Source organism: Balaenoptera acutorostrata, chromosome 5, assembly GCF_949987535.1.
Source record: "Balaenoptera acutorostrata chromosome 5, mBalAcu1.1, whole genome shotgun sequence".
Lineage (NCBI taxonomy): Eukaryota > Metazoa > Chordata > Mammalia > Artiodactyla > Balaenopteridae > Balaenoptera > Balaenoptera acutorostrata.
In genome coordinates, this window is record NC_080068.1 from 91,011,643 (window position 1) to 91,039,067 (window position 27,425).

Consider the following 27,425-nt stretch of genomic DNA (forward strand, 5'->3'; position numbering starts at 1 on the left):
TAGACTAACAACAGCTCAAATTACTATAACCAATCTTAATATAACAAGAAGTGGGATGACCAGATATTACATGACTTCTGATCTGATAGAAATGAACATACATAGGATCAGCTAATTCTAAAATAAAAGTTTAACCAACAGTTTGTAGAAAATATGAGAGACAGAGGAACATGTAATCAGCCAGATCCAGAATATGGAAATTCCACAGGAAAAATGACCCAGTTTCAACAAATAACACAGAAGGAAAAACAGGCTGGTGGAAAGAGAAGAAACTATTACAGATTAAAATGTATGAACCTTGTTTGGATCCAAGTTTGAACAAGCCAACTGTTAAAAACAACAACAACGCTACAACTGTAAAAAGATATTTCTGAGACAATGTGATAAATCTGCACATGGATTGGCCATTAGATGGCATTAACGAACTACCATCAACTGTTGGTGGGTATAATGATGTTTAAAAGAAAATTAGCTGTTAGAGAGTCACTACTGCAGAGATGGTTGAAAGGATAGGATGTCTGAGATTTACATTAAAAAATTCCAGCAGTTGGAGGAGGAAGGGGTGGTGGTGATAGAGATGATAAAACAGAATTGGTAAAACCTGTTGAGGCCAGGCGGTCACCTTATACTACTTTCTCCCTTTTATGTAAGTTTGAAAGTTTTCATAATAAAGAGTTAAAATAAAGAAAACTGGGTACAGAGGTTGAAGTGTATAATTCAAACAGCATTTATCTGCTATAGCCTAAAAATGTGCTGATGAGGCAGCAGTCTCTGCCAGTGCAACTACGTTAAAATTTTTGTTCAGGTTCTCAGGACAGCCTTCCAAAGCCCATTTGATGTAACAGTGTTTCTCAAAGGGGTGCTTTTGATATTCTAAGTGAATCAGTTCTTCGTGGAATGGGAACCTTCTTGGGCACTGCAGGACATTCAGACACCCTAATGCGAACATTACTCCCCCCAGTCACTGGGACAGCAAAAGGAAACTCCCATTTCTCCAAATGCCTCTGGGTGGCAGTGATGAACCAATTCTGTTTAAAAACCACTTCCCTACACCAGGTATTGCCCATTTTTAATTAAAGAAAAAGACAATAAAGCAGCCGTAATAACTGAATATGACTTTTTCAGATAAAGTGAAGACCACAAAAATATTTGCAAAAAATGAATTGGCTACTGAAAAGCAATTTTTAATTTAAAAAATAGTTGAATTTGTCTTATTAGTTCGTGCTGGGAGTTGAGGACAAAAAAGAAAACAAGTATACATACAGTCAGCATTTTTCAATGACTGCTTCTTTTTGGAAGGTTTGGAGATGACTTTTATCCGCTTGCTGAGGAACACACCAATGTCATCACTATTGCCATAGAACATCTTTACAGAGAGCATGAAGTGCTTTCTCTTGTCTGAATCAGATATATACAATGTTTTGGCCGTGCAATAGTTCTGTGAAAGAAAAGGCAAGTTTTAATAGCACCAAAACCCTGTCAGCTGTACCTACAACTCAGTATGGCCACGTCTAAGTTTGATCAGACTTAAAGGCAGTAATTCCAAAGAGCTGATAAAACCAACTGTGAAAAGTACTGATCTCTGAAAACAAAGTACAAAGCCTTCCTTATCAAGTCTACGAAATACTAACACTGTGTTCGGTTTTCCCCTCTGAAAAAGGCTTTTAAAAAATAGTCTTTTCTTGTTTTATACAGCTCTACATCTATTTCACAGAATTACCAATGTTATAGCAGTAATTTTTTAAAATAAAATTTTACAGTTAAAAAATTCCATGACTGTCTTTCTGCAAATAAGATATAAAGAAGGCTATCAGAACTCAATTAAATTATGTAAAAGATTTTAGCACTGATTCTTCTCAAAATAGTACATACAATGTTTTTTCTTATATAGCCGAACACTAGAGCAACCACCCATGAGTCTGAGGAAAACAATATTTTTTGAAATAGCTAACTTTGCCCAATGGGATAATTCCTATTGCATCACCAAAAGAACTGAATTTAAAGGTACTAGAGAAAGCAAACGCAGCAAAGTACTATGTCAGTTTACCAGAAATTAAATTCTGGTAACTGAAAGGATAGTATTAAGGAGTTATAGCACTTGTAAAACAACAAAGATACTCTGAAATGCTACTATTTCAATTATATATGACAATTCTAAAATCCTTCCTATTCCCCTGATCCCTGTGAATGAGGGAAGAGGCTAAATTATTGATCTCCTTTTCCAGACTGGGTAAATAATGCTCAAGTACGGCTTAAGTATTTAAAAATCTGAAACATATATATATATATATATATATATATTAAAAATCATTGCTCTACTTTAAAATTAGGCTAAACAAGTTTCTTGACTACCTCTGCTGTGCGTTCCTTTTAAAAAGTAGTGCAAATGCCACTCATTTAGAAAATAACTAATGGGCTCTAGGTTTTTAATCTTTAAAATATTACTCACAGCCAATTTTAGTACCAGAACAAAAATCATGCCATAGCAGAACAAAAATCATGCCATACTCTATTTCATTTCTCAAGAGCAAAGTTATATAAGAAAATTTAGGTACCATCTTGAATATTTTACTCAATTAAGTTTTTATAAATTCAAAAGGGTGATAAAAGCTTTGAGAGGCTTTGTTCTGCACAAGGCAAAGTTAAGATAAAGCTCATAATAGTAATAAGAAAAACTAAAACAACAGCCTTTGCACTCACTCAGCTCCTTTCACTCAAGGATCTCTAAGTGCTCAGGGATGCTGAACCATGGCCCAGCCCTACTTTAAAAAGCTCTGAAAGTCAAATAAAGCCTGAAATATGGAATTATTCTACAACGTAAGACAAAGTCTAGGAAAATGGTTATTGATACACTAAAGCAAAGTACTCCCATGGAACAAAAATAAAATGTGTATCTAAATGAAAGCAATTAAATTCTAATGGCAAAACTTAAAAATGATGAGATCACTTAATTTGAGTGTTAACATTAGGGGATATGATCTATATCAGAAAAGAGAAAATACTGAAATCTAGCATAAATGATAAGGTAGACTGGCAAACAGGAAAGGAAAAAAGAGCAGAGAAAATTGGGTCGTAACACAGACACTCAAAGGGCTTTATTTTGTTTGGAAAAAGCAACATGTATATATCTCCTTGGAAGGAAAGGAAATATACCCCTAATTACAAAAGTGAGTAGTCTGAATCCACAAAAAATTCTAATAAAGCTATCTCAGATACAATTTATTATTTTTTAAAAGCTATAAAGCTACTGACCAGAAACTACTCAAATTTCACAAGAAAAAAAAAAAAAAAAAGGACAAGTCACTGATTCAGAAAAAGTATTATGGCTTTAAGACACTAAGTAAATAAAAAGTGAAGTTACATTTGCTTCATCATACCAAAAGGCTAAATTAGCTAATAAAATTCTAAAACAGAAAATGGCATATAATAAATCTGTCTATAAACAATGAACAGTTTAACTTAAAAAACAACTTTCTGAAGACAAGATCTTCAGGCAAGAAAAAAAATCTGCCCTGAAATAAAAAAGAAATACCAAATATAATGCTACAAAAGTTTACAGAAATATTTGAATTGTAGAATTTGAATTATATAAACAAAACAATACTAGCAACATAGGTGTAGGGGATGTAATTCTTTAAAATAAAAATACAAGTGTGCTAATTAGGGAAGTAATTCATGTTGCATAGCTTACCTAGCTCCAACTATGTAAAGACAAAAACTGAGGAAATGAATAGTTAACAAATTAAAAACATCAGATCCAAAATATTACCAACATATAGTCAAATGCCATGACCATAAAAATAAGGGCTGCATATATTAGAACTCTGTTGTAATGAAGATTAAAATAAGGACAAACACCCAATAATGCAAAATAAAATCCCTCCTTTTTCAATAATGACTAATTGTACCATTCAATGAACAGACTGTTGAAAGAAAATAATATTACCTTAAATGAATGGAGGTTAAGTGAGATAGGACCAAAGTGCCTCTTTCTGAAACTCAGCATCTATCCCACTGCTTGGTCCATCTTTGCCTACCTGGACCCAAACTTACCTTGTTTCTGTACCTTGACGATCCCAGCATATGATTATGTTGTTCTTTCTGCCTGGAATGACTTCTGCTGACTCTCAACCAGTCTTATTCTCTATAGACTTCTCTAATAGCATTTTTCATTATAACTAAATATTAACACATAATTTTGGCATATAGACACTGTACTACCCTGTAAGTAGGTGTTTTAAGCACTATTTAATGCTCAAGCTCTCAGGTATTCTCTTCTGCAAATTTCTAGGGCTTGGGGAAAGGATATAATAGCAGAAGTTGAAGATGTACTAAGCCATTATGCTGAGAAAAGCAAGTGGGGATGCTGTTTGTTATTACCTCCCTTAAAATTGCTGGAAGCTGGAAGTGTTAAAGCAAGCAATGAAGTTCAATTAACACAATTATATACAATGGTAGCTAGAATCCCTGGCTTCTTACTACCTATCTAATCTAATTATCATTCACAGTTCCAAATGTCTAGATGCACAGCTTGGAGACACATCACTAAGACTTTCTATATAACAGAAAAACAGTTGAGACATGACTAAGGCCTATTTGTTCAACCCACTACTTAAATATATCTTTTACCTTGGCTCAAGGGTCATAATTCAGAAATATTTTACACTGCTCTATTTTAAGATGAAACAACCTTTATTGTAGTAAGTTTTATCCCAAACCTAATTTAAAATACATAGTTGACAAGCCTTAATGATAAAAATATAAAGATACAAATGACATAAATATACGCAAATTTGAAGGAGGTTGATATTAAGGCTCCTTATTCTCAGTGCTCATTATCTGTAAAATGACTAAAATTGAATGAGAGTACAAACCCGCTAGCTCACCACCCTCAACCTTGCCCTCCAAACTCCCATCCTGAGTGTCGGCTACAATACAGCAAACACTAAGACATTCAACAAAGACCTACTGAATGAGAAAACAGCTATTTATGCAGTACTTTAAAAGACATTCATGTGGTCACTGAAATCAGAAATAACCATTTTTCAAATTTTAATATCAAGAGAAAACAAAGTAATAGTTAATGCTAAGTCAGTGAAGAACTACTTTTGAAAACTAAAGGTACAGACTGAAATAACTGCTTTCTAAATCCATAAAATACAATTAGTAAAACTAGCTCATAAATTTTATTCCCTAGTAAAGTAATCAAAGAAAATCCCTAAAAGTCTGAGTAAAGGTAATCATGGCTGTTCTTGTCTACACAGCATAGTTCCGTTCCACACTGAAGCTAAGTAAAACATTTATGATGTTTATAACCCATAATACTTTGTTCCTAGTATAAGACTAAGATTAAATGAGTAGAATAAAACATTATTGAACTATGTATTTTCATTGTTGTTTGACTATCATGCCCCTGTCAGATGGATGAGCAATTAGCCTCCTATACTGGCCCAACAGAAATCTGATTCACAGCCTGCTAAAATTGCTAGCAAGCTGAGGAAGCTTATTGTGTGCCACCTTTAGATGTCAACAGCTCAAGCTCCACGAATCATGACTAAACCACAGCTACTTGAGAAGTTTATTTCTGGTTCTGATTTATATATTCAAAAAAGTGCTACCAATTGCCATAAAAGGAAAAAAAAATCACCACTACAAAAACAAGTAAGAAAACTGCGTTCTGGTACCATGGTTTCTCTTTACCTTTCCTTCCAAGTTCAGCTGCTGCATTTCTTGGTCACTATTTCCTATTCCAATAAATGCACATGGTTGAGACTCTTGTTCAGAACAACCATCACGTTCCATTTGTTCTTTTTTTTTCTTCCATCCGCTGCCCATAAGATATACACAAGGAGGAGGGCAAAAAAACCTGAAACAATGAGGGGGAAAAACACAATGCAATTACATTCAAGAAAACATTTCCTTTTCTTAAACACATGAATACAAAATCATGTTGAACTGCACAAAGTTAGCTCCTAATGAAACATTTTGGTGAAGTCTTTTGTAATGCAAATAATCATATCCACAGCACAGAAATCAAGACTTCCACTTCCATTTGTTCAGGTAAGGTTCATCTATATTGATGTTACGCATTCACTTAGCCCAGATACTTTTTAGAGCAGGGAACATCTCTTTTCACATAGCTCAGAGTTTTGAACTACTGCAGTTCAACAAATCCAAAGTACTCTAACATATACAAAACATGGTATACCACCACAGAATCTGAAGTTACTGATTAATGTCTACTCAAAATGATGTATCATTAATTAATGACATTCTTGGTATGGATATTACTCTTAACTTCATTTGGTAATTAACCTGGAAAACAGAATTAGAGCAATGCCCAAAGTAGAAAATTTCTAAATACTAATACAACTAAGTAAAAGAATTAAAAGCAAAATGGATCATTGGATTACTATATATCTTACATCCTGAACACGTGCTGTATGTGGATGACTGAAAGAACAATATACTGTATCCTTTCAACTCACAGACAACCAAGAGATTTGTTTTGCTAGTTGCCAAAAACCCGCCCTCACAAATTCTTCCCACCTAGAATAATTTCCTTATAATCTTCTCTTAGTAATTACAAAATATCTATTTCAAAGCCTAGCTCAGGCCCCACATTTTACATAGTTCAGACTATCAATCCAGTCCTTATGTAGGGTGTAATTCCTTTGCTCAATTACACACACTGACTTACACATACTTTAAAACATTTATGTCAGGACTTCCCTAGTGGCGCAGTGGTTAAGAATCCACCTGCCAAGGCAGGGGACATGGGTTTGATCCCTGGTCCAGGAAGATCCCACATGCCGTGGAACAATTAAGCCCGTGCGAAGCCCATGCGCCTAGAGCCCGTGCTCCACAACAAAGAGAAGCCATCTGCAATGAGAAGCCCTCGCACCGCAACGAAGAGTAGCACCCGCTCGCCGCAACTAGGGAAAGCCCATGCGCAGCAACAAAGAACCAATGCAGCTAAAAATTTAAAAAATAAATAAATAAAGTTTAAAAAACATTTATGTCATGTCTCATCAAGGGGCCTGAAAACTCAAATACCTACTCAAATAGTAGCCAAGTAAATTCAAATAGCAGCCAAGTAAGTAATATAAATGGGTGGATCAGCTGTACAATAAATAAGTAGAAATATCCCTTAATTACCCAAAGAAGTAGGTTCCCTCCCTTCTTTCTTGAAGCATACAGCCCTCATGGTAATTCCCACTTTTTGTATAGTTATAAGCATAGAAATTTCTTTCTTAATCTTTTAAGCCCACTGTAAGAAAAAAAAAAAAAAAAGGGCTTAACTGCAAAGAGCATCAGCCAATGCTGTGTGGCTCTGATGACAAGGAAACAATTGGGAACAGCAAGCATGTGAGTATACACTCACCCACCCACTCACAGGGCTGCACTATGGGCGTGGAGGCCTAGCGCTGGCCACATCCTCCAACTTCCCAATAGCTGCCTGAAATCAAGTTTTACATGAAATTCCTAATTTTAAAATTTGGGGGCTTCCCTGGTGGTGCAGTGGTTGAGAGTCTGCCTGCCAGTGCAGGGGTCGCGGGTTCGGGCCCTGGTCTGGGAGGGTCCCGCATGCCGCGGAGCGACTGGGCCCGTGAGCCACAATTGCTGAGCCTGCGCGTCTGGAGCCCGTGCTCCGCAACGGGAGAGGCCGCGGTGGTGAGGGGCCCGCACACCGCGGTGAAGACCCAACACAGCCATAAATTAAAAAAAAAAAAAAAAAAAACTTAAAATTTGGCAAATAATTCATGCTTTTTAGGCCAACAGCGTACAGACTTAAAAAAATAAAAAACTAAAGAACTGTACACAGGCATGCGTGTGTACGTACACACACACAGATACCATCATGCTGGATTTAGCTTTCAGGCCACCCTAAAGGTAGTAGAGTGGGAGGTTGGGGTTGACATATATACACTACTATGTATACTAACGAGAACCTACTGTGTAGCACAGGGAACTCTACTTAGTGACCTGTGGTTACCTAAATGAGAAGGAAATCTAAGAAAGAGTGGATATATGTATACGTATAACTGATTCACTTCACTGTACAGTAGAAACTAACAACACTGTAAAGCAACTATACTCCAATGAAAATTAATAAAAAAATAAATTAAATAAAGGTAGTAGAGTAGTGTCTACTTGTTTGCTTCCCCCTCAGCACCTACTACAATATTGACTGAATTGAATCAAAACATAGGGCACCTACTTTTTGTCAACTCTACCAAAGATTACTCTAGAGGCAATCTACATACAATTTACAGGAAGTGAGCTGGGTTTATTTAATTTTCAATAATTCACAAAAATTTATTACACCCCTAGTCTGTACTAGACACTGGGAATATATTAGTAGTTAAAACAAACAAATAAAAATTCTTGTCCTAATGGAACTCATAGTCTAATAAGAAAGACAATTTTAAAAAGCTAGATGACTAAAATAACATATATACTCTGTTAGCTGATGGTAAGTACTGAGGGAAAAAATAAAGCTGGGAAGGGGTACTTAAAAATGTATAAGACCTGGGTGGCCAGAGAAAGCCTATTTAAGATGATGACCTTAACTCATGACCTAAAGCCATGGGTATCTAGGGTAAGAGCATTTCAAAAGAGGGAATAGCAAGTGCAAAGGCTCCAAAGTAGAAAGGACTATAATGGACAGCGGAGAAACAACAGACCAGCGTGGCTGGGGCAGAGACGAGAACAACAGGAGATGAAGCCGGGGTAATGGGGAAGTAGACCTAGTAGGTCGAAGGGATCAGGCTGAGTTAGGAGGAAAATCTTCTGGGGTCTTCTCATATGTATCTAAACCAATAGAAAGGAATCAGAGCAGCTTTTGTTCCTGTATACTCTCTGTCACCATGGACAGAGAGGTCACAGCCGAGGCAGTGGGCTCAGTTCCAGGTCACTCCAAGTTTGGAGGGATGCCTGGATTAGCTGGGCTAGTTCAGGAGTTGGCTCAGTTCAAGTCTGCACCACGGATCTTTCTGGCCTCTAATGCTGGGAACCACCCAATACTTACCATGGCACAGACTCAAATATCTAGCTGGCACACTATCAGCAAGTTGAGAAGGCATCAATTTTGGAAGCTTGTCTACTATTAGTATTTTATTGACAGATGTTAAGCCTCCTTAGTAAGCTGGTATATCAGCTATAAAATTCGAAAAGCTATGTTTTACTATAGTGTACCAAATGTAGTGCTGGTTTTCTCAAGAGTACTGTGATAAAATGGCGTGAAACCAACAGGGCATAAAAATCAGACAGGTTGACAAGAAATTCTTTACCGCAAAACACTGACCTAGGTTCTATATTGAAAGTGCTTTCCAATCGTAATAAATTAAGAAAAATGAAGATTCTTCAACTGCCTCCGAACTAGCCTTATCTTTATATCAACTCTACAAGTATTCAAGAAAGCTGTGATGCAAGAAAACAGCAAGTCCAATATAAACATTAAGATTATTTCTACCATGTGATGATGAAATCATATTTTAAACATCCCAATATTGTCACCCCCTAAAAATCAGCTAATGAATCAAACCAAATTTCATTTCCAGAAACTTCAGTAGTAATATAATAATCAAATAGAAGATAAGCATCAATACAAACAAATTTACAGACAAATGAAAGGAAATTAAAGGGAGGAGGGTAAGGAAAAAATGCCACCTAATTAACAAAAGAAAAATTAACATACACCTTTATAATGGCATGTGAATCGATGATTCTTTGAATTTGGACAGCTGGTCAATATGTACCAAACATTCAGTGAAAAGTTTGACCAAGTGGCTAGCTTTTGGAGTTTAACAGCTGCTATAAAAGGACACTTTATGAAACAATGTGCCTTTATTTTCTGATCTAAGCAACTATGACAAACAATGCTTTTATTTGCCACTTGGTGGCGATATGCACACATTTATGATTTCATTCATTTCCTAGTTCAACAGTCAGTCTTTATTTTCAGAGAATGATTCAACAACTTTTTCCTCAAATCCTGAGATGAGATCCGGAAAATACCTTACAGATTCAAAGAAGCCTTTTTATTCAGCCCAATATTTAAGATTAGACAAAATCCAAACACATCATTTACATTTTTTATTTTGGCAGATTCATTACCCTTTGATGATTATTCACACTTCCCCTAACACAAAGTTGAAGAAATGTTAACATGTCTAATGGCATTTCCATATCTTTAACAGAAATTTGCCTCTAGACAAAATAATTTTTTCTTTATTTTTCAATTTGAAAAGACCTTCGATGAAAAAGTAAAACTAGCCACTAACATACTAAGCGGGATACCAAATATGTTACGCAAATAAAGACTCATCATTAGGCACAAAAGTGAATCCTGAGAACGATTTAAAATTTTAGGATAAAACTTCCTACCCAAATATTTCTAGCATCATTCACTGGAGTTATTTTGTAAGCCAAGAGGACTGTGGTCATGTCCCCAGGTTACCTCATGCCTAATGCAAGAAAGAAAGCAGATCTTCCTCTTTCCGCTGCACTCCACTAAGGAGTAAGGGACAAGACCTCTTCCAGTAAGAAGCCCTGCCAGTCACCCAGGAGGCTGACCTGTGTTAGCAGCCCCTGACGACTAATACCTTTTTTAAATCAAGTAATTTTAATAGGTTTTTACCTTTACTGTAAAACTAGTGCATGTCTCTTCTGGAAATTTTAATAAACATAGGAAAGTAGTTACTCTGGGTTTTTCATCTTTTTTTTTTTTTCATTCTTTGGAGTCAGAAGCTTAGATTCTTTGAGCTTTCCTTTGACTGGGGTTTTAGACCCACCAGGCTATACCCCAAATAATAGAAAGAAATTGAAAATAAGGGCAACCATAATAACAGTTAACCATTAAATCACCTATTTTAACTTGATAAACCACTATAGCTTTGTATTTTTAACAGTGACTAACAAACAGGAACCTTATCTGGACTCTAATTTTTTGAGCAGCTCTTCCCCTTCTGTTATCTGCACTGGGCCTCAGTTATCCACCAAAGTATTAAATGACATAGTGACTTTTAAAATTCCCATCCAAGATGCTTTTGCACAGTACCTGGAACCTAACAGGTTGTGAGAAATAAAGAATAAATGAGTTAATAAATGAATCCAATTGTACTAAACTGAGCAACACTGCCCAGGTTGGCAGATTATACAATGAACATGTTTTCCTATCTTCATTAGATTCAGTCCAATCTCACTCTGCTAATGGTAAAAAGAGAATCCCAGACAAAGTGAAGTTTACAAAGTTTGTGTTTTTTAGACATCTTTAGGTTCTTCAGGTGCCTTTTCCATCTTCAGGCCTTGCTGTAGATAATTAACACTCAAACACAAAATGCAAGGCTATGAAAATTAGGGAAATGAAAAAAATATGAAATTTGGAATTACAGACCCAGGAGTTCCAATCCTGGCTCTTATCAACTCCTAACTAAAGTGAATCTGGGCATATTTAAAGTCTCTGATCTTTAGTCTCCTCACTCACAGAATGGGGATTAAAGCTTGCCTACTTTACAAGATTATTCTGAGGATTAAAATTTAAAGACATTTGTAAGGCATTTCCAGAACAATGTCTAGCTCGTGACTGGATAAAGGGAAGCTGTTCCTTCTTCAGATTCACTATGAAATACAAGGCTGACCCTTTAGACCCACCTCAAGTAATGAGGGTACTGACTTAAGCTGTTTTGCTTGGTGCGGGGGAAGGAGACAATCTCCTATATATACGTGATTTCATTATTGGCGGGGGTAGGGGGGGGAAGAGCGGGCAGAACACCTGAATTTCCAGTACCAACTTCATGCCAAAAGGGGTCACTATCTCGATTTGGTTTCTATGTCCCAAACTGTAGGTACCAACTTCTTCACATATTTAACTCTAAATCAGATGATTTAAGTTTCATTAGTAAAGTAATCAGAAATTTAGTAAACTTGAATAACTAAAAAAGAACACTTGGCAGTATTGAGGCCTAAATGCTGTTTTCAGCTGTTCATCCTCTTTGAGGATAACATTATCAACTAAGTAGTTTCACCTTTTTTTCAGCTCAGATTTAGAGGACTTTGAGAAAGAGACTATTTAAAATTCTTCCAGCCTGTAAATTAATATACTACCTTTCCCTTCTCTTATGCATATGCTAAGATCTCCTTTATCTCACAAACTCTAAGATTCTGCTCATTCCTTTCAATCCAACACCCAAACCTGAGTTTTCATTCCTTTTCCCAATTCAGTTTTGGTGCCTTTCTAGCCAATCCAAAAAAATCTTTCATCTTCCCCCATAAGCAGCCTTTGTCCACAAAATGCTTAACACAAAAATGCTGTCTGAAAGACAAAGACTTGAGAAACTATTATCAAGAAAATGTCAGGAACCAAGTGAAAAAATAAATAATAAAAATCCACAATTATATACCAAAAATGCTGAAATTTAAAAAATACTAAGACAAACACTAAATATTAAAATCCCTATTATAATTTAATTTTGGCTAATCTGATTTATAAGTCATTTCTGTAGTGCCTCATTCATGTGGTATGAGTACCAGCTCAGCTTTGCTGTTTTTTTTTTAACCTGAATAGGCACAGGGTCAGGGTGGAGAGGGTTGGGAGTACTTTTCTTCACAATCACTCCATAATTCAATTTGGGGGTTCGTTTAAGCCTTTTTCTTTTTAAAATGGTACTTTAGGGGTCATATTTCTTTATAAAACTACATTTTCCACCGAAAGGAAAGCTACTTTTTGAATGAGCTAATGTATCACAGAAATACTCAGGGAACACCATGCAGCCCCAAATAAAAACTATGGATTATTTCATTTTGTGAAATCACAGATTTAACCAGAGGATCTTTACTAAATAAGCCACAATTTACTTTGTTTCTCCCTCTTAAATAGAGACAAATCCTGTACTTTTCATTTTGTACTTGTAAATTAACCCAATAGAAATCATCCTCTTACTTGTATATTAATACATCACTTGCAAATTCATGATAGCTATTATTAGCCATTAATTATCTATCTACCAGAAAAACAATAATCTTACCTTTTTTCATTTCCATATGACTTCTGTGCAACTTTTGCATGAAGAATAAGTACTGTTTGATCCCCTCGCTCTTTCAAATAATTTCGCATAGCTTCCCTAAAATAAAATATAAATATCACCATTACAGGGGTAAGATTTAGAGTATTACTATGCTCTGTAATGAGAATACTTAAGAATATGTTTCAAACAAGCAACTCCAAAAATGAAAACAATAAAGCAAAACAAACCATGAACTAAATTTAAAGGATATTATACAATGGGGAAATATATACTGCTCATCTTTAACTCTATTCTTCGTTCTTTGAAAGAAGCTGTCCCTCACTCTTGGAATTTATGATATAACTCAATTAAACCACAATTACAACTTAGAGAATAACTAGAATCACTATGTACACTGCTAATTAGGCTTTAAACCCTTTATAAAATTAATGACATGCAATACTTTTGTATTTAATAATCTGATTCACTACCACCACTAGCCCCTCTCCTCCAGCTATTAGAATGAGTATTTTTTACTGAATACAAAGCCATAAGAAATCCTTAGGTCATACAAATTTATTATTACATGTTCTTAAAGTAACAACCCTACAAAAGGACTAAGGGCTACCATTTATATACAGATACATAATTACTCTCAAGGATGTTACTAAACACATAAAGTTAATAAAAGCTAATGCAAATTAGTGAAAAACAATTAAATTTTGGAAAAAATACAATGTTAATTATTTCAAGCACAAAATACTCCAACTATCTATTTATTATGCAAATGTTGTATAAAAAATTCAATGTCTTAAAAATATTTATTCACCCAATTATTTTGCTAAGCAATATAATAGAGTATAAAGAATACAAGGTCTACAAAGATCAAACTTTACATTTCTGAATCAGTAGAATCCCAGTTCTTGAGATGTTTAACACATTACAAAATAAAGCAAAAGTGCTTCAAAGGCAATCATCAAGAAACACTTTTAATAAATTGAATGCTATTTTTATTTATAAGTAAAAGACAAATGTATAAGGGGATAGCTATAGAATAGTAGTAAGTTATTAAACGTGGGGAATTCTAGACTTCTGGCACTTTGAAACTAAGTGGCCTGGAGCAAATCTCTTAACCTCATCTAGCTTTGGGTTTCTGTATCTGATAATAACAATAATGCTGACATAACATAGAGTGGTTGTGGGGATTAAATGAGATGACAGCGTTTATGTTTACTGACTGAAAACATTTTGGCTCAAGGCAGGAATGGTAACACTGGAATCCAACAGATTGCGAATTATTCCTTACCACTGAAACAAAGCTCAAAGTCCAGTAAAGACGCAAAAAATGTTTGGAAAACAAATTGTAATGAGATTCATATTCCAAATAGAGGTATGACCGAAGAGCTCCAATAGGGAGTGCCTATGTAAAGGAGGGGAGAGGTGATAAAGGACCACTCCTAGGAAAATTTTCTTAGTAGAGCTAACTTCTGAAGGAAAAGGAATAGTCACAGTAAGTGGGAGGAAGAAAGAGTAAGGCATTCCAGGGCCAGGGAGAGAAGTATGGACGAGCAGGAATGACCCTGCAAATTTGGGTACAGTAAGAGATTCAGGCTGAGGAGTAAACCAGCCACAGAAAACAACAGTAGCTAAGATTTCTTCAGTGTTTACTATGTGCCAGGCCCTGAATAAATGCATTATTTCATTTAATCCTCATAATCCAAAAGGTAAGTGTTGTTAAGACCATGCTGAATGTCTTGCAATTAATAAACGGTAGTCAGGAAACTGAAACAAATTCTCTAAAATTCTAAAGTGAGCCATGGCAGTGAATAAAATTGAGAAGTTGGGGAGAGTCAAATTGTGAAAAGCCTATCAAATCCCTTGAAAATCTGACACTTGTAAAATTAAATACTAAGTATAAAAGTTTAAGCTAATTCAAATATCACCCTATGATAAGATGATGATAAAAGTGGTAGCAGGTAATAAACATTTTAAGACACCTAGAAAAAACTTAAAATCTTTAAAAAAAAAAACCATCTCTTTGAGAATTAGGAAAAGATCATTTAATTTTATCTCCACTCCATTATAGAAAAACACCATGCTGTGGAAAGTGGATTTTCAATCTACACAAAAGGCAATGCAAGATCTTGAGGTTTCTTTTAAACATACAGTTAATTTTCCTTTTTATTTAATTCTAGTGGTGAAATAGAGAAGGGGTTTTAGAAAGCATAGAGAAAAGACAAACTTGAAAAAAGGCTGACACACCAAGAAAGAGGTAATAGAAGACAGTACAGGAGAAGACAGGCTTTAGGTCTTTTGTTTTAGGAGAAGCAAGTGTTTAATAGGTTCTATTGGACAAATGTCAACTCTGAAGTGCCCCAGAACTCCAAGCTGGAAGTATTTAATAGGTTGTTGGAAACAACCATCTGTAGTTCCAGAGAGGGATCTGGGATGGAAAAGTAGGGTTCATTGGTACACAGTTCACAAATAAAGCCATGGTAGTCAATGAAGTCTCCCAGAAAGAAAACACAGTGATAGGAGAGTCAAGAAGAAAATGTATAAAAGGAAATGAAGAACCAGTAGGGGTAGAACTGAAACTGTCTATTAGATGCTATGGAAGGAGACAACCTCAAAAGAGGGGAACAATCAAAAGGTAAGATGCTAGAGAGGTGAAGGTCACTTTAATTTTAGCAAGAAGCCTAACAGCCACCAGCTAAAGCCTCACAAGTTATTTGTAAAATGAGAGGCCATTGTGATGCCTAACAAGTAAAAGAGCCATAGGTACTATTTGGAAATACCCTCTACGGAATGGAGAAAGAAGCTGACAAGTACAAGTAAATGATTGAAAATCGGTATTGAAGGACTGGCTAATGCTGAAATCCATAAATGATAGTGTCAAGTCCCACTAACATTCCAAGGGAATAGAGACAGCACATTCTCAAACCTGCTGGGTGCTGGACAAGAGGTGCAGCGTGGAGAGGATAACAATTAATAAGGGATTTGAGGTGTTACTAAGTCACGTGACTGACCATAGCGTTCAAGGTAGATAAGAAAACAAAAGCTAAGCCAGGAGAAGGTCAATATCTTGACAAAACTGGCACAGAAGCCCAGTCACTGGCATAAAAAGTGAAAAGTTGCTATATACTTGAAAAAAAATTTTTTTTAAGAAACCATTTTAAATATATTTCCCCACGCTGAATTCTATTTGCATTTACAGTCTCTATCTTATCATTTAGCAATCACTTGATATGTTTGTCAGATTTCATGCCTTTTTTCCTTGTCTTCCCAAATAGTATGCAAAGCCTTTAAGACACACTATTAGGTACATTTTAGAAATGGAGGAGGGGTTAAGTAACTTTCCCAAGATGATACTTAAGTCCCAGGATTCAAATTTAGGCAGTCTGGCTTTGGAGGACAAAATTAATACTATCAGATATTTTTGCACTGGTATTATGAGCACAGCTTTGGTATGAAACAAACAGGGAGGGGTCTGAATCTTGACGCCTGTCAATTACTAAGCCTGAGTTTTCTCACCTGTTTAAAAAAAAAAAGACAGTAATAGCTCATATTGTGAAAAATATTTTAAATTAAGTACCCCCACAAACTGACAAATATCAAGTGTCAGTAAACTCTACCTATTATTATTATTTTCTGAGAACAATGGTAGGAGGGAGGGGGAGATGGAGGTGGAGGTCGGAAGACTTACACTGAAGTCTGAGGGCAAACTTGAAAAGGATCTGGACGTAAATGATCAGGTGTCTCACCTGACTTGCAAGGCACAAGTTTTTGCAAGCATAATAGGTAAGCTGCACTTTTATCCATCTTCCCATTAAAGATTTATTGAGAACCTATTACATCCCAGGCACTGGTTATCATGCTAGCTGAACTGTTCACAATAATCATTATGACAAAAGATTACAGATCTCAAGGTATTTATGATGAATGCAAGATGACAGCTCTAGTTTTCCTTGTCTTTTCCCTTCATATTTATAATACAAATTCTTGAAAAAAGCAACTAGAACCTTAAGTAACCATTAATAATAGTTGTCCTGTAGTAGTAATTTGCCAAAGAGCTTCTTTCAACAAGAAAAAATTTTGCTTTGTTAATAGAATATCAAACATTAAAATTATGTTATCTGGCAGTTAAAGGTTGACAGTTTTGTTGTGCACCATAAGGAGCCGTTAAAAAAGATAGAGGCAATATACTCAAAAGAAACACAATTAAAAAGTAGTAAAGACCATGGAATGACAGCCCATGTGCTCTTCATTTAGTCTAGGGTTTGGTTAATTGAATAGGGTTTCAATTTCAGCACTGCTGACATCCTGGGCTAAACAATTCTTTGTTGTGAGGGAGCTGTGCTGTGCATTGGAAGGTGTTTAGCAACATCTCTAACTTCTACCCATTAGAAGCCAATAGCACCTTTCCTACAGTTGTGACAACCAAAAATGTCTCCAGATATTGCCAAACGTCAGGGGGGTAAGGGGGGAGGTCACCTGGGTTGAAAACCAGTGGATTAAAGAAAACCAAAAATGTTCCAACAGTAAGATGAGAAAATCACTCAATGTCTTTTTAAGAAAGAATATGGGAAATTTTGTCATTTGAAAACATAATATAGGTGCTGTAAGAACGTTACCAGTAGAATTACTACTTTGTATTACAGAATTGTTAAAAAACAGTAACAACAAAGCTAAAACTCATAATTTGTTATAACAGTTACTATCTAACAAATTTTGAAGCTTATGTATTCTTTGTTATTTCATTTAATAATTCCTTATAAAATATTCATTCTGAATGAAAGCCAATTAACAATTATTTGAAGAACACCATGGAGCAATTATTTTTGAAAGAGTTTACTCACTTAAAACACATTAGCTTAAACGTTTAGAAAATCAAATTTTTACCAGTATTTTTACTAACATGAAAGCATGGCAAATGCCATTCTAGTTTGACATGTTTAAACTATCACCATCTTCATCAAACTTTTGGCTCTTTTTTCCTTTATAAACGTCTACTTTTTTTTTTTTAATATCGCAAACAAAATTCACAAAAAAGAACGTCCTTAACAGTGTTAACCCCTATTCTTCTGAAAATAGAACCCTTACTTCCTCACCACATTCATATACGCCGCCATAATTAGGCCAAGGGGCACATAAGTGATTTAAACCAGATGTACATGTGCGTGCCCACGTTGGGGGCTGGGGGGAAAGCATTTGAGCTGGGAGCTAACCATAGCCAGTCCCAACTACTCAAGGAATGAAGTGGCCCACAAAGTTGGAAAGTCCAGACAGCCATCCTTACCGATAGGATCAGTCCCTGTACTACTCAAAGTGGATTTCTGTCACTTGTGAAATCCAAATAATAAAGGTTCCAATGTGAACTGTCTTCTGGTAAAGAAACGTAGTTTTGTTGTACCAAGTGTGCCCAAAGTAATTCCATACACACACTCTGTACCTGCAAACATTTTAGAGAGCTGCAGAGTATACTTTGAGAAATACTACTACAGGCCACAGGTCAGCAAACCACACCAGCAGCCTGTTTTTGTACTCTCTAGGAGCTAAGAATGCCTTTTACATTTTTAAAGGGTTGTAGAAAAGAACAGAAGTCTATGCAACAGAGATAGTATGCAGACCTCAAAGTCTAAAATATGTACTACTTGGCTCTTTACAGAAAACATTTGCTGACCCCTGCATAAGCAATAAAAAATAAAATGATTTTAAAAGAAAAGTTGCAAAACTGGAATTTCCCCGGTGGTGCAGTGGTTAAGAATCCGCCTGCCAATGCAGGGGACACAGGTTTGATCCCTGGTCCAGGAAGATCCCACATGCTGCAGGGCAATTAAGCCCGTGTGCCACAGCTACTGAGCCTGCGAGCCACAACTCCTGAAGCCCACGCACCTAGAGCCCATGCTCCACAACAAAGAGAAGCCACCGCAATGAGAAGTCCGCACACTGCAACAAAGAGTAACCCCCACTTGCCGCAACTAGAGAAAGCCCGCGCACAGCAACGAAGACCCAAAACAGCTGCAATTAAATAAATAAATTAATTAAAAAAATTTTTTTAACGCTGTGTCAGCAAAACTGTGCTTTTAGAACACTACCTAAAAGATCATCCTCTAAATAACAACACACTTTTTCACTGTTGTTTAAGTTGGAAGATGGGGGTTAGGATAGAATAGGGTAGGTTTAAGAGATTTTTTACAAGGGAAAGAAACCCTCTCTGAATTGAAGTGTCCAACCTCCATACACCCCAATGAAAAGCGATATAAAATTCCTTATTTATTTATTTATTCATTCATTCATTCATTTATGGCTGTGTTGGGTCTTTGTTGCTGTGCGCGGGCTTTCTCTAGTTGCGGACAGTGGGGGCCACTCTCCACTGTGGTGTGTGGGCCTCTCATCGTGGTGGTCTCTCCCGTCACAGAGCACGGGCTCTAGGCGCCGAGGCTTCAGGAGTTGTGGCTCGTGGGCTCTGGAGCGCAGGCTCAGCAGTTGTGGCGCACGGGCTTAGCTGCTCCGCGGCATGTGGGATCTTCTCGGACCAGGGCTCGAACCCATGTCCCCTGCACTGACAGGTGGATTCTTAACCACTGCGCCACCAGGGAAGCCCTAAATTATTTTTGATCAAATACAAGACACTAAAATTTTCCTAAAACGGAAAACTCTTTAAAGGAGAAATGAGAAAATATGGTGAAAAAGAGCCAGATGGGACCTAAACTTGCTATACTGTCAGAAGGGAAAATGTCCTGATTTTTGAGATTAAGGTTAAATTTTTATCACAGAATTGGGAATTGATTTTACATTCCAATTTTCTGTTTTATACAAACTGTTTTACTAAATTGCTTTATACTAGCTTTGATAATAAAGAGTAAAAAATCTGTAAGCTTGCCCTCTTTAAGACACTTAAACAGAAATAAAGCTTTCCTAAATTCTCCCCTAGAAGACACACTAATTTCTTTTAAGGTATTTTTAAAGGGTAAAATGCTACTAAAATTTTTTACAGCTTTACTGAGGTTTAATTGAAATACGGAAAAATGCATTTATTTTCAAGTGTATAGTTTGCTAGGTTTTGGCATATGTATACACCATCAGCACAATCCAGAAAGACAGACAGTCATCATTCCCAAGTTTCTGTCTCTCCCCAACCCCAAGAAACCACTGATCTGCTGTTATTAGATTAGTTTGCATTTTCTACAATTTTATATAAAATTGTACTTTTTCCTGACTTCTTTAGAAAATTGGACATAATTATCCTAAGATTCATCTATGTTGTTGCATGTATCAATAGTTCACTCCTTTTCATTGCTAAATAGAAAGCCATTGGAGAATATACCACGATTTGTTGGTCCATTCACCTGTTGGTGGGTATTTGAGTTATGCCTATATGGCTATTATAACTAACACTTCCACAAACATCTGTATTCAGGTCTTTGTATTAATACGTTTCCATTTTTCGTAACTGAATATGTAAGAATGAAATGGCTAGGCCATACGGTAGGGGAGTTTTAACTTCTTAAGTACCATTTTATTGTGCTTCACTTTACTGCACTTCACAGATATTGTCTTTTTTTTTTTTTAACAAATTGGAGGTCTGTGGCAACCCTGCATCAAGCAAGTGTGTCAGCACCATTTTCCCAACAGCATTATTTTTTAATTAAGGTATGTACTTTTTTTCCCCAGACATAATGCTATTGCATTAGACATAACGCTATTACATTATAGCGCAAACAACTTTTACATGCAAAAATATTTGTGACTTTTTTCCCCCAAAATCAAAAGAGCTTTTATTGCATCTTTAAAATATCACAAATGAGTCCAAAGAATCATCTGGCATCTTGCTGTTTCTGTAGCCAGACCATTCAAATCTTATTCATCAGCCTGCTGAACTGTTTCTTTTTTCAGAAACATAGATACCATCCAAAAATTTTCTGATATCCTTGTTTTTAACTGTTGTGGCTTGCTGAATCAAAGCAGCTAAATTTGACACAAGTTCAATGTCGTTTCCTTCAAGAATCAACTCATCTTTCTGGGCCTGAGATACTGAACAAGCAACACCTGGCCTCATCCAAACCCTGCGGATGTGTTTTATACCCCCAAAATTTTGGATTTCAATAAGAGAACCATTCTCTTGAATATCAACATTAATGGGGAACTGAGCATATACAGACCTCATCTTATAACAGAAGCCCAGTGTAACACCCTTGATCATGTTCTGTATATGACTACAGACAGTGCAAACAGTCGCCAGTTCCTTTCTATTTCCCCACCATTTGTGAAGCCGGAGTCTCTTCTTTTTCTTTCCAAGGAGACTGAGTTCTACATTGATGTGACTGAAGTCCCTCCACAGGGTGCCTCTAGAAAATTTGTGTGTCTTGCTTGTTTTCGTCTAAAAGCTGCATAATTTGAAATTTAACATTTAGGTCTATTTTGATCTAATTTTTGTATATGGTTCCAGGTATGAATCATAGTTATTCTGTGTATGTTATGTAAGTGGTGGGTGCATATGGTTATCCAACTGTTCCAGAATCCTTTGTTAAAAATCCTTTAGCTGACTAAACTGCCTTTGTACCTTGACTGAAAAACTTATCTCAAGAACAATTTCTGGCCACTATTCTGTCCCAATGATCTACTTGCTATCTTTAAACCAATACCATCCTTGATTACTGTAGCTATCTAACAAGTTTTGAAATCAGGTAGTGTTAAGTTCTTACTGCCCTTTTTCAAGGTTGTTCTGGCTAGTCTAACACATTTGCATTTGCATTAAAAATTTTAGAAACAGCTTGTCAACTGCTATAAAAGTCCATTGGGATTTTGATTGGGATTACGCTGAATCCATAGATGAATTTGGGAAGAACTGACACTACTCAGTCTTCTGCCCAAAGAACATTTATTTAGGACTTCTCAGCAATGTTTTGTAGTTTTCAGTATATAGTTTTCGCACACCATGTGTCAGATTTTTTCCCCTAAGAATCACATATTTTTTGATGCTATTGTTTTTTTAAATTTCAATTTCCCACTGTTCATTATTAGTATAAAAAACACAATTCATTTTTGTATGCTTTATATGTTGACTGCGTAGCCTACCACCTTGTTAAACTCACCTATTAGTTCTAATAACTTTTTTTTTTGAAGATTCCATAGAGATAATAGTGATGCCTACAAATAAAGTCAGTTTTACTTCTTTCCAATTTAGATTTCTTTCTTTTTCTGGCCTTACCCGTACTAATTAGAACCTCAAGTACAATGTTAAATGGTAGTGGTTAAAAGTGGACACCCCTGCATTGTTCCTGATCTTGAGGGAAAACATTCAGTCTTTCACAAGTATGATGTTAAATGTAGTTTGTTTATAGGTAACCTTTATCAGAATGAGGAAATTCCTTTCCATTCCTAGTTTGATGAAAATTATGATGAAGAATGAAATGTCAAAAGCTTTTTCTAAATCCGAGATGACCAAATGATTTTCCTTTTTTGTTGTTAATGTATTAAAATGACACTGATTGATTTCCATTTCTGAGATAAATCTCATTAGATCACGATATATTATCCTTTTAATATATTGTTGGGGGACTTGCCTGGTGGTGCAGTGGTTAAGAATCTGCCTGCCAATGCAGGGGACACGGGTTCGAGCCCTGGTCCAGGAAGATCCCACATGCCACGGAGCAACTAAGCCCATGCGCCACAACTACTGAACCTGCGCTCTAGAGACTGTGAGCCACAACTACTGAAGCCCGCGCGCCTAGAGTTCCTGCTCCACAACAAGAGAAGCCACTGCAATGAGAAGCCCACGCACCGCAACGAAGAGTAGCCCCCGCTCGCCAAAATTAGGGAAAGCCTGTGCACAGCAACGAAGACTCAATGCAGCCAAAAATAAAAATAAAATTTAAAAAAATAAACAGATCTAAAAAAAATAAAAATACTGTTGGATTCATTTTGAAAAACTGTTAAGACTTTTTATATCTGTGTTCATAAGGGATATCAGTCCACAATTTTATTTTATTTTAATGTCTTTGCCTGCTTTTTATTATTTATTTATTTATTTATTTATTTATTTATGGATGGCTGTGTTGGGTCTTCGTTTCTGTGCGAGGGCTTTCTCCACTTGCAGCAAGCGGGGGCCACTCTTCATCGCGATGCGCAGGCCTCTCACTATCGCGGCCTTTCTTGTTGTGGAGCACAGGCTCCAGACGCGCAGGCTCAGTAGTTGTGGCTCACGGGCCTAGTTGCTCCGCGGCATGTGGGATCTTCCCAGACCAGGGCTCGAACCCATGTCCCCTGCACTGGCAGGCAGATTCTCAACCACTGCGCCACCAGGGAAGCCCCTTTGCCTGCTTTTAGTAACAGGGCATCACCATCCTAACAGAATGAACTGGGAAATATGTCCTGCTTTCCAGTTTTCTGGAAGAGTATGTATAGAACTGGCATGATGTATTTCTTAAATGTCTGGTAGAATTCAATAGCAAAATCATCTAAGCCTGGAACTTTCTATGTGGAAGGTTTAGAATTACAAGTTCAATTTCTTTAGATATAGGGTTATTCAGGTTATCTATCTGTTTCTTTTTGAGTAAGCTTTGGTAGCTTGCCAGTTTCAAGGAAGTTGTGTATCTCTTCAAAAGTTGTTGAATTTATTGGCAGAAAGTTATTTCTAATATTTGCTTGTTATCCTTTAAATAATCTGTAGAATCTATAGTGATATTACCTTTCTCATTCTTGATGCTAGTAATTTATACAGAAACAGATTTCTATTTGATATGATTATCCTTCAGCATGAAGGATTTCTTTAACTTTTTTTGTAGCTCAGGCCTGTTTATGATTAATTCCTTTTCCGTTTCTTACGTCTAAAAATGTCTTTATTTTGCCTTTGCTAGGTACAGAATTCTAGGTTGCCATATTTTTCCCCCTTGAGTACTTTAAAGCTCTTGTTCCACTGTCTTCTCCCTAGCAAGGTTTCAGATGAGAAACCTCTGTCATCCTTATCTATATCTTTTTTCCTCTGTATATAATTTATCTTTTTTTCTCTGTTGCATTTAACATTTTCTCTTTATCACTGACGTCAAGCAATTTGATGATGATGTGGTTTAAAAAAAATGATAGTTTTTGCACTTGGGGTTCACTGAGTTTCTTGGAACTGTGGTTTTATAGTTTTCACCAAATTTAGAAAATTTTCAGCCATTATGTCTTCATATATTCTTTTAGTCATACCTTCCCCTTCAATGACTCCAATTACATGTACATTGGTGTATTTGAAAATAAACCACAGCTCATTAATGATCATTTTTTTTTCCAGATATTTTCTCTGTGTGCTTCATTTTGGATAGTTTCTATTGGTATGCCTTCAAGTTTGCTAATCTCTTCTTCAACAGTGTATATCTGTGATTAATCCCACCAAGTGTATTTTTTCATTTAAATAATTTAGTTTTCATCTCTAGAATTTGCTTTGGATCTTCTTTTTTTATCTTCCATGTCCTCTATTTAAGTTGTTCAACCTCTCCTCTAGCTCAGGGATCTGCAATTACAGCCTGCAGGTTGAATTCAATCCACCGCCTATTTTAGAAATAAAGTTATACTCCAGTATACCAGAAATGTCCATTGGTTTACACATTGTCTGAGGCTGCTTTTGTGCTACAACAGAGTTGAGTAGCTACAACAGAGGCTGTTTGGGCCACAAAAACAAAAATACCTACCATTTTACCCTTTAACAAAAATTTTATACACTCCTGATCTTAGTCTTTTTTTTAAACATCTTTATTGGAGTATAATTGTTTTACAATGGTGTGTTAGTTTCTGCTGTATAACAAAGTGAATCAGCTATATATATATATATTTATCCCCATATCTCCTCCCTCTTGCATCTCCCTCCCACCTTCCCTACCCCACCCCTCTAGGTGGTCACAAAGCACCGAGCTGATCTCCCTGTGCTATGCGGCTACTTCCCACTAGCTATCTATTTTACATTTGGTAGTGTATATATGTCAATGCCACTCTCTCACTTCGTCCCAGCTTACCCTTCCCCCTTCCCATGTCCTCAAGTCCATTCTCTACGTCTGTGTCTTTATTCCTGTCCTGCCCCTAGGTTCTTCAGAACCACTTTTTTTTTTTTAGATTCCATATATATGTGTTAGCATACGGTATTTGTTTTTCTCTCTCTTGCTTCACTCTGTATGACAGTCTCTAGGTGATCTTAGCTTCTTAAACATAAAGAAGACAAATGTAATAACTGTTTTAATGTCTTTGTCTAATTCTATCATCCGTGTCATTTCTGGGTGGGTTTTAATTGACTGATTTTTCTTACTATGAATTATATTTTCCCTACTTCTCTTTACGACTGGTTATTTTGATTAGATGTTAAGACACAATGAATTTCACCACCTTTTTGAGTGCTGCATATTTTTCTATTCCTTTAAATATTCTTGAGCTTTGTTTTAGGACACAGTTACTTAGAAAAAGTTTTATCCTTTCAATCTTGCTTTTAAGTTTTGTTAGGTGAAATCAGAGCAGCATTTAGTCTAGGCCTAATTTTGTACCACTACTGAAACAAAACCCTTCTGAGTACTCTTGTTGATGCACTGTGAATTATGAGATTTTTTTCCACTTTGGCTATTGGGAACAGGAACAATTCATAGTACTGAGGGAGCTCTAGGAATTCTTTCCTCTAATTGTTTAGGTTGTTTTTCCTCCCAACCTTGGGTAGTCTCCTCACACAGGTGGTAATTAATACTCAGCTTAAGACTAGAGAGGACCCCTCTGTAGATCTCTGGAACTCTGCATACCTCTTTCCTCTCCAGTTCTCTGCCCTAAGAGTTCTGGCCACCTTAGCCTCCTTATAGCCCCAGCTCTACCTCCACAACTCAAGGTGCTTACTAGGCTCCACCTGGATTCCCCTTCCCTACATCATGTACTGGAAACTTTCTCCAGGCACTAAGCTGAGGCAATTGTAGGGCTCACCTCATTTGTCTCCAGTCTCTCAAGGATCACTGTCCTTTCTTGCCTGCCATCCAATATCTTGAAAACCACTGTTTCATATATTTTGTCCAGGTTTTTAGTTGTTTTAGGAAGAAGAGTAATTCCAGTCCCTGTTACTCCATCTTGGCTAGAAGCAGAAGTCCTAAAAGCTACTAAAATTTTCCGAACAGGGAAAATTGCTTAAAGGGTAAATGGAAAATCATGATAAAGTAGATGGGACCTAACTATATTATTGTATATATTTAAGGAAAGGAAAGGAAATTTTCCTTACATATGCAAGTAACTATTCATCAAAATATATTTTATCGGGGACTTCCCTGGTGATCCAGTGGTAAAGAATCCACCTTCCAAAGAGTCTGTCATACAGAGTGAAGTAAGTCAGAAACAGAAAAACAAATACCATATGCTAACACATATATATGGAATCTAAGAAAAAAAAACAAAGTTCATGAAGAACCTAGGCGCAAGATGGGAATAAAGAGACAGACCTACTAGAAAATGGACTTGAGGATATGGGGAGGGGGAAGGGTAAGCTGTGACAAAGTGAGACAGTGGCATGGACATATATACACTACCAAATGTAAAATAGATAGCTAGTGGGAAGTAGCCGCATAGCACAGGGAGATCAGCTCGGTGCTTTGTGACCACCTAGAGGGGTGGGATAGGGAGGGTGGGAGGGAGGGAGATGCAAGAGGAAAGCGATATGGGAACATATGTATATGTATAACTGATTCACTTTGTTATAAAGCAGAAACTAACACATCATTGTAAAGCAAAGAAAAAAAGAAAAAAAAAAGAATCCACCTTCCATGCATGCAGGGGACATGGGTTCAATCCCTGGTCAGGGAACTAGGATCCCACATGCCGCGGGGCAACTAAGCCCACGTGCCACAACTACTGAGCTCACGCGCCTCAACCAGAGAGCCTGTGTGCCACAAACTACAGAGCCCACGTGCTCTAGAACACGTGTGCCACAACTACAGAGCGCATGCGCCCTGGAGCCTGTGCGCCACAACTAGAAAAGAGAAGACCTGCACGCCAGAACTAGAGAGAAGCCCGTGCGCCACAGCAAAAGATCCCGCATGCCTCAACGAAGATCCCACGTGCCACAACTAAGACCCGACACAGCGTAAATAAAGGAATGAATGAATGAATAAATATTTTATCATTAGGAGTCACTTGAACCTACTGCTGCTGGTAATGAAATTAAAATATTTATCTATTAAATTTTAAATTTCAAAATGCCTATATATGTGAATTAAGCAATTCCAGTTAGAATTCCAAGATATATAAAAATAAGTAATTGAAAAAAACATTTACATGGACCTGTGAGATAAGTTATATTTTCCCAGCCCACTTGATCTGAAATACTCCTTAAAATTTCTTTTTTTATTTTGAATTTCAGGCATACAGAAAAGTTACAAAAGCACAAACAATTCCTAGTCCCCATTTCCCCCAGACTCT

General features: G+C 36.6%; 1 protein-coding gene and 1 pseudogene across 4 annotated transcripts in view; both read right to left on the reverse strand.

Moving 5' to 3' along the window:
* Window positions 1-27,425, reverse strand: part of LOC103008006 (recombining binding protein suppressor of hairless) — a 129,064-nt gene that overhangs the window by 15,093 nt on the left and 86,546 nt on the right. For all 4 annotated transcript variants that reach the window (XM_057546814.1, XM_057546815.1, XM_057546816.1 and 1 more), the window contains 3 exons: window positions 13,029-13,124; window positions 5,701-5,866; window positions 1,264-1,438 (listed from right to left, as the gene is read on the reverse strand). In XM_057546814.1, the coding sequence (XP_057402797.1) occupies window positions 1,264-1,438; window positions 5,701-5,866; window positions 13,029-13,117 (430 nt within the window). In that variant the 5' untranslated portion in view covers window positions 13,118-13,124. The remainder of the gene's footprint in view (window positions 1-1,263; window positions 1,439-5,700; window positions 5,867-13,028; window positions 13,125-27,425) is intronic.
* Window positions 20,868-23,706, reverse strand: LOC103010423 (60S ribosomal protein L9-like; annotated as a pseudogene).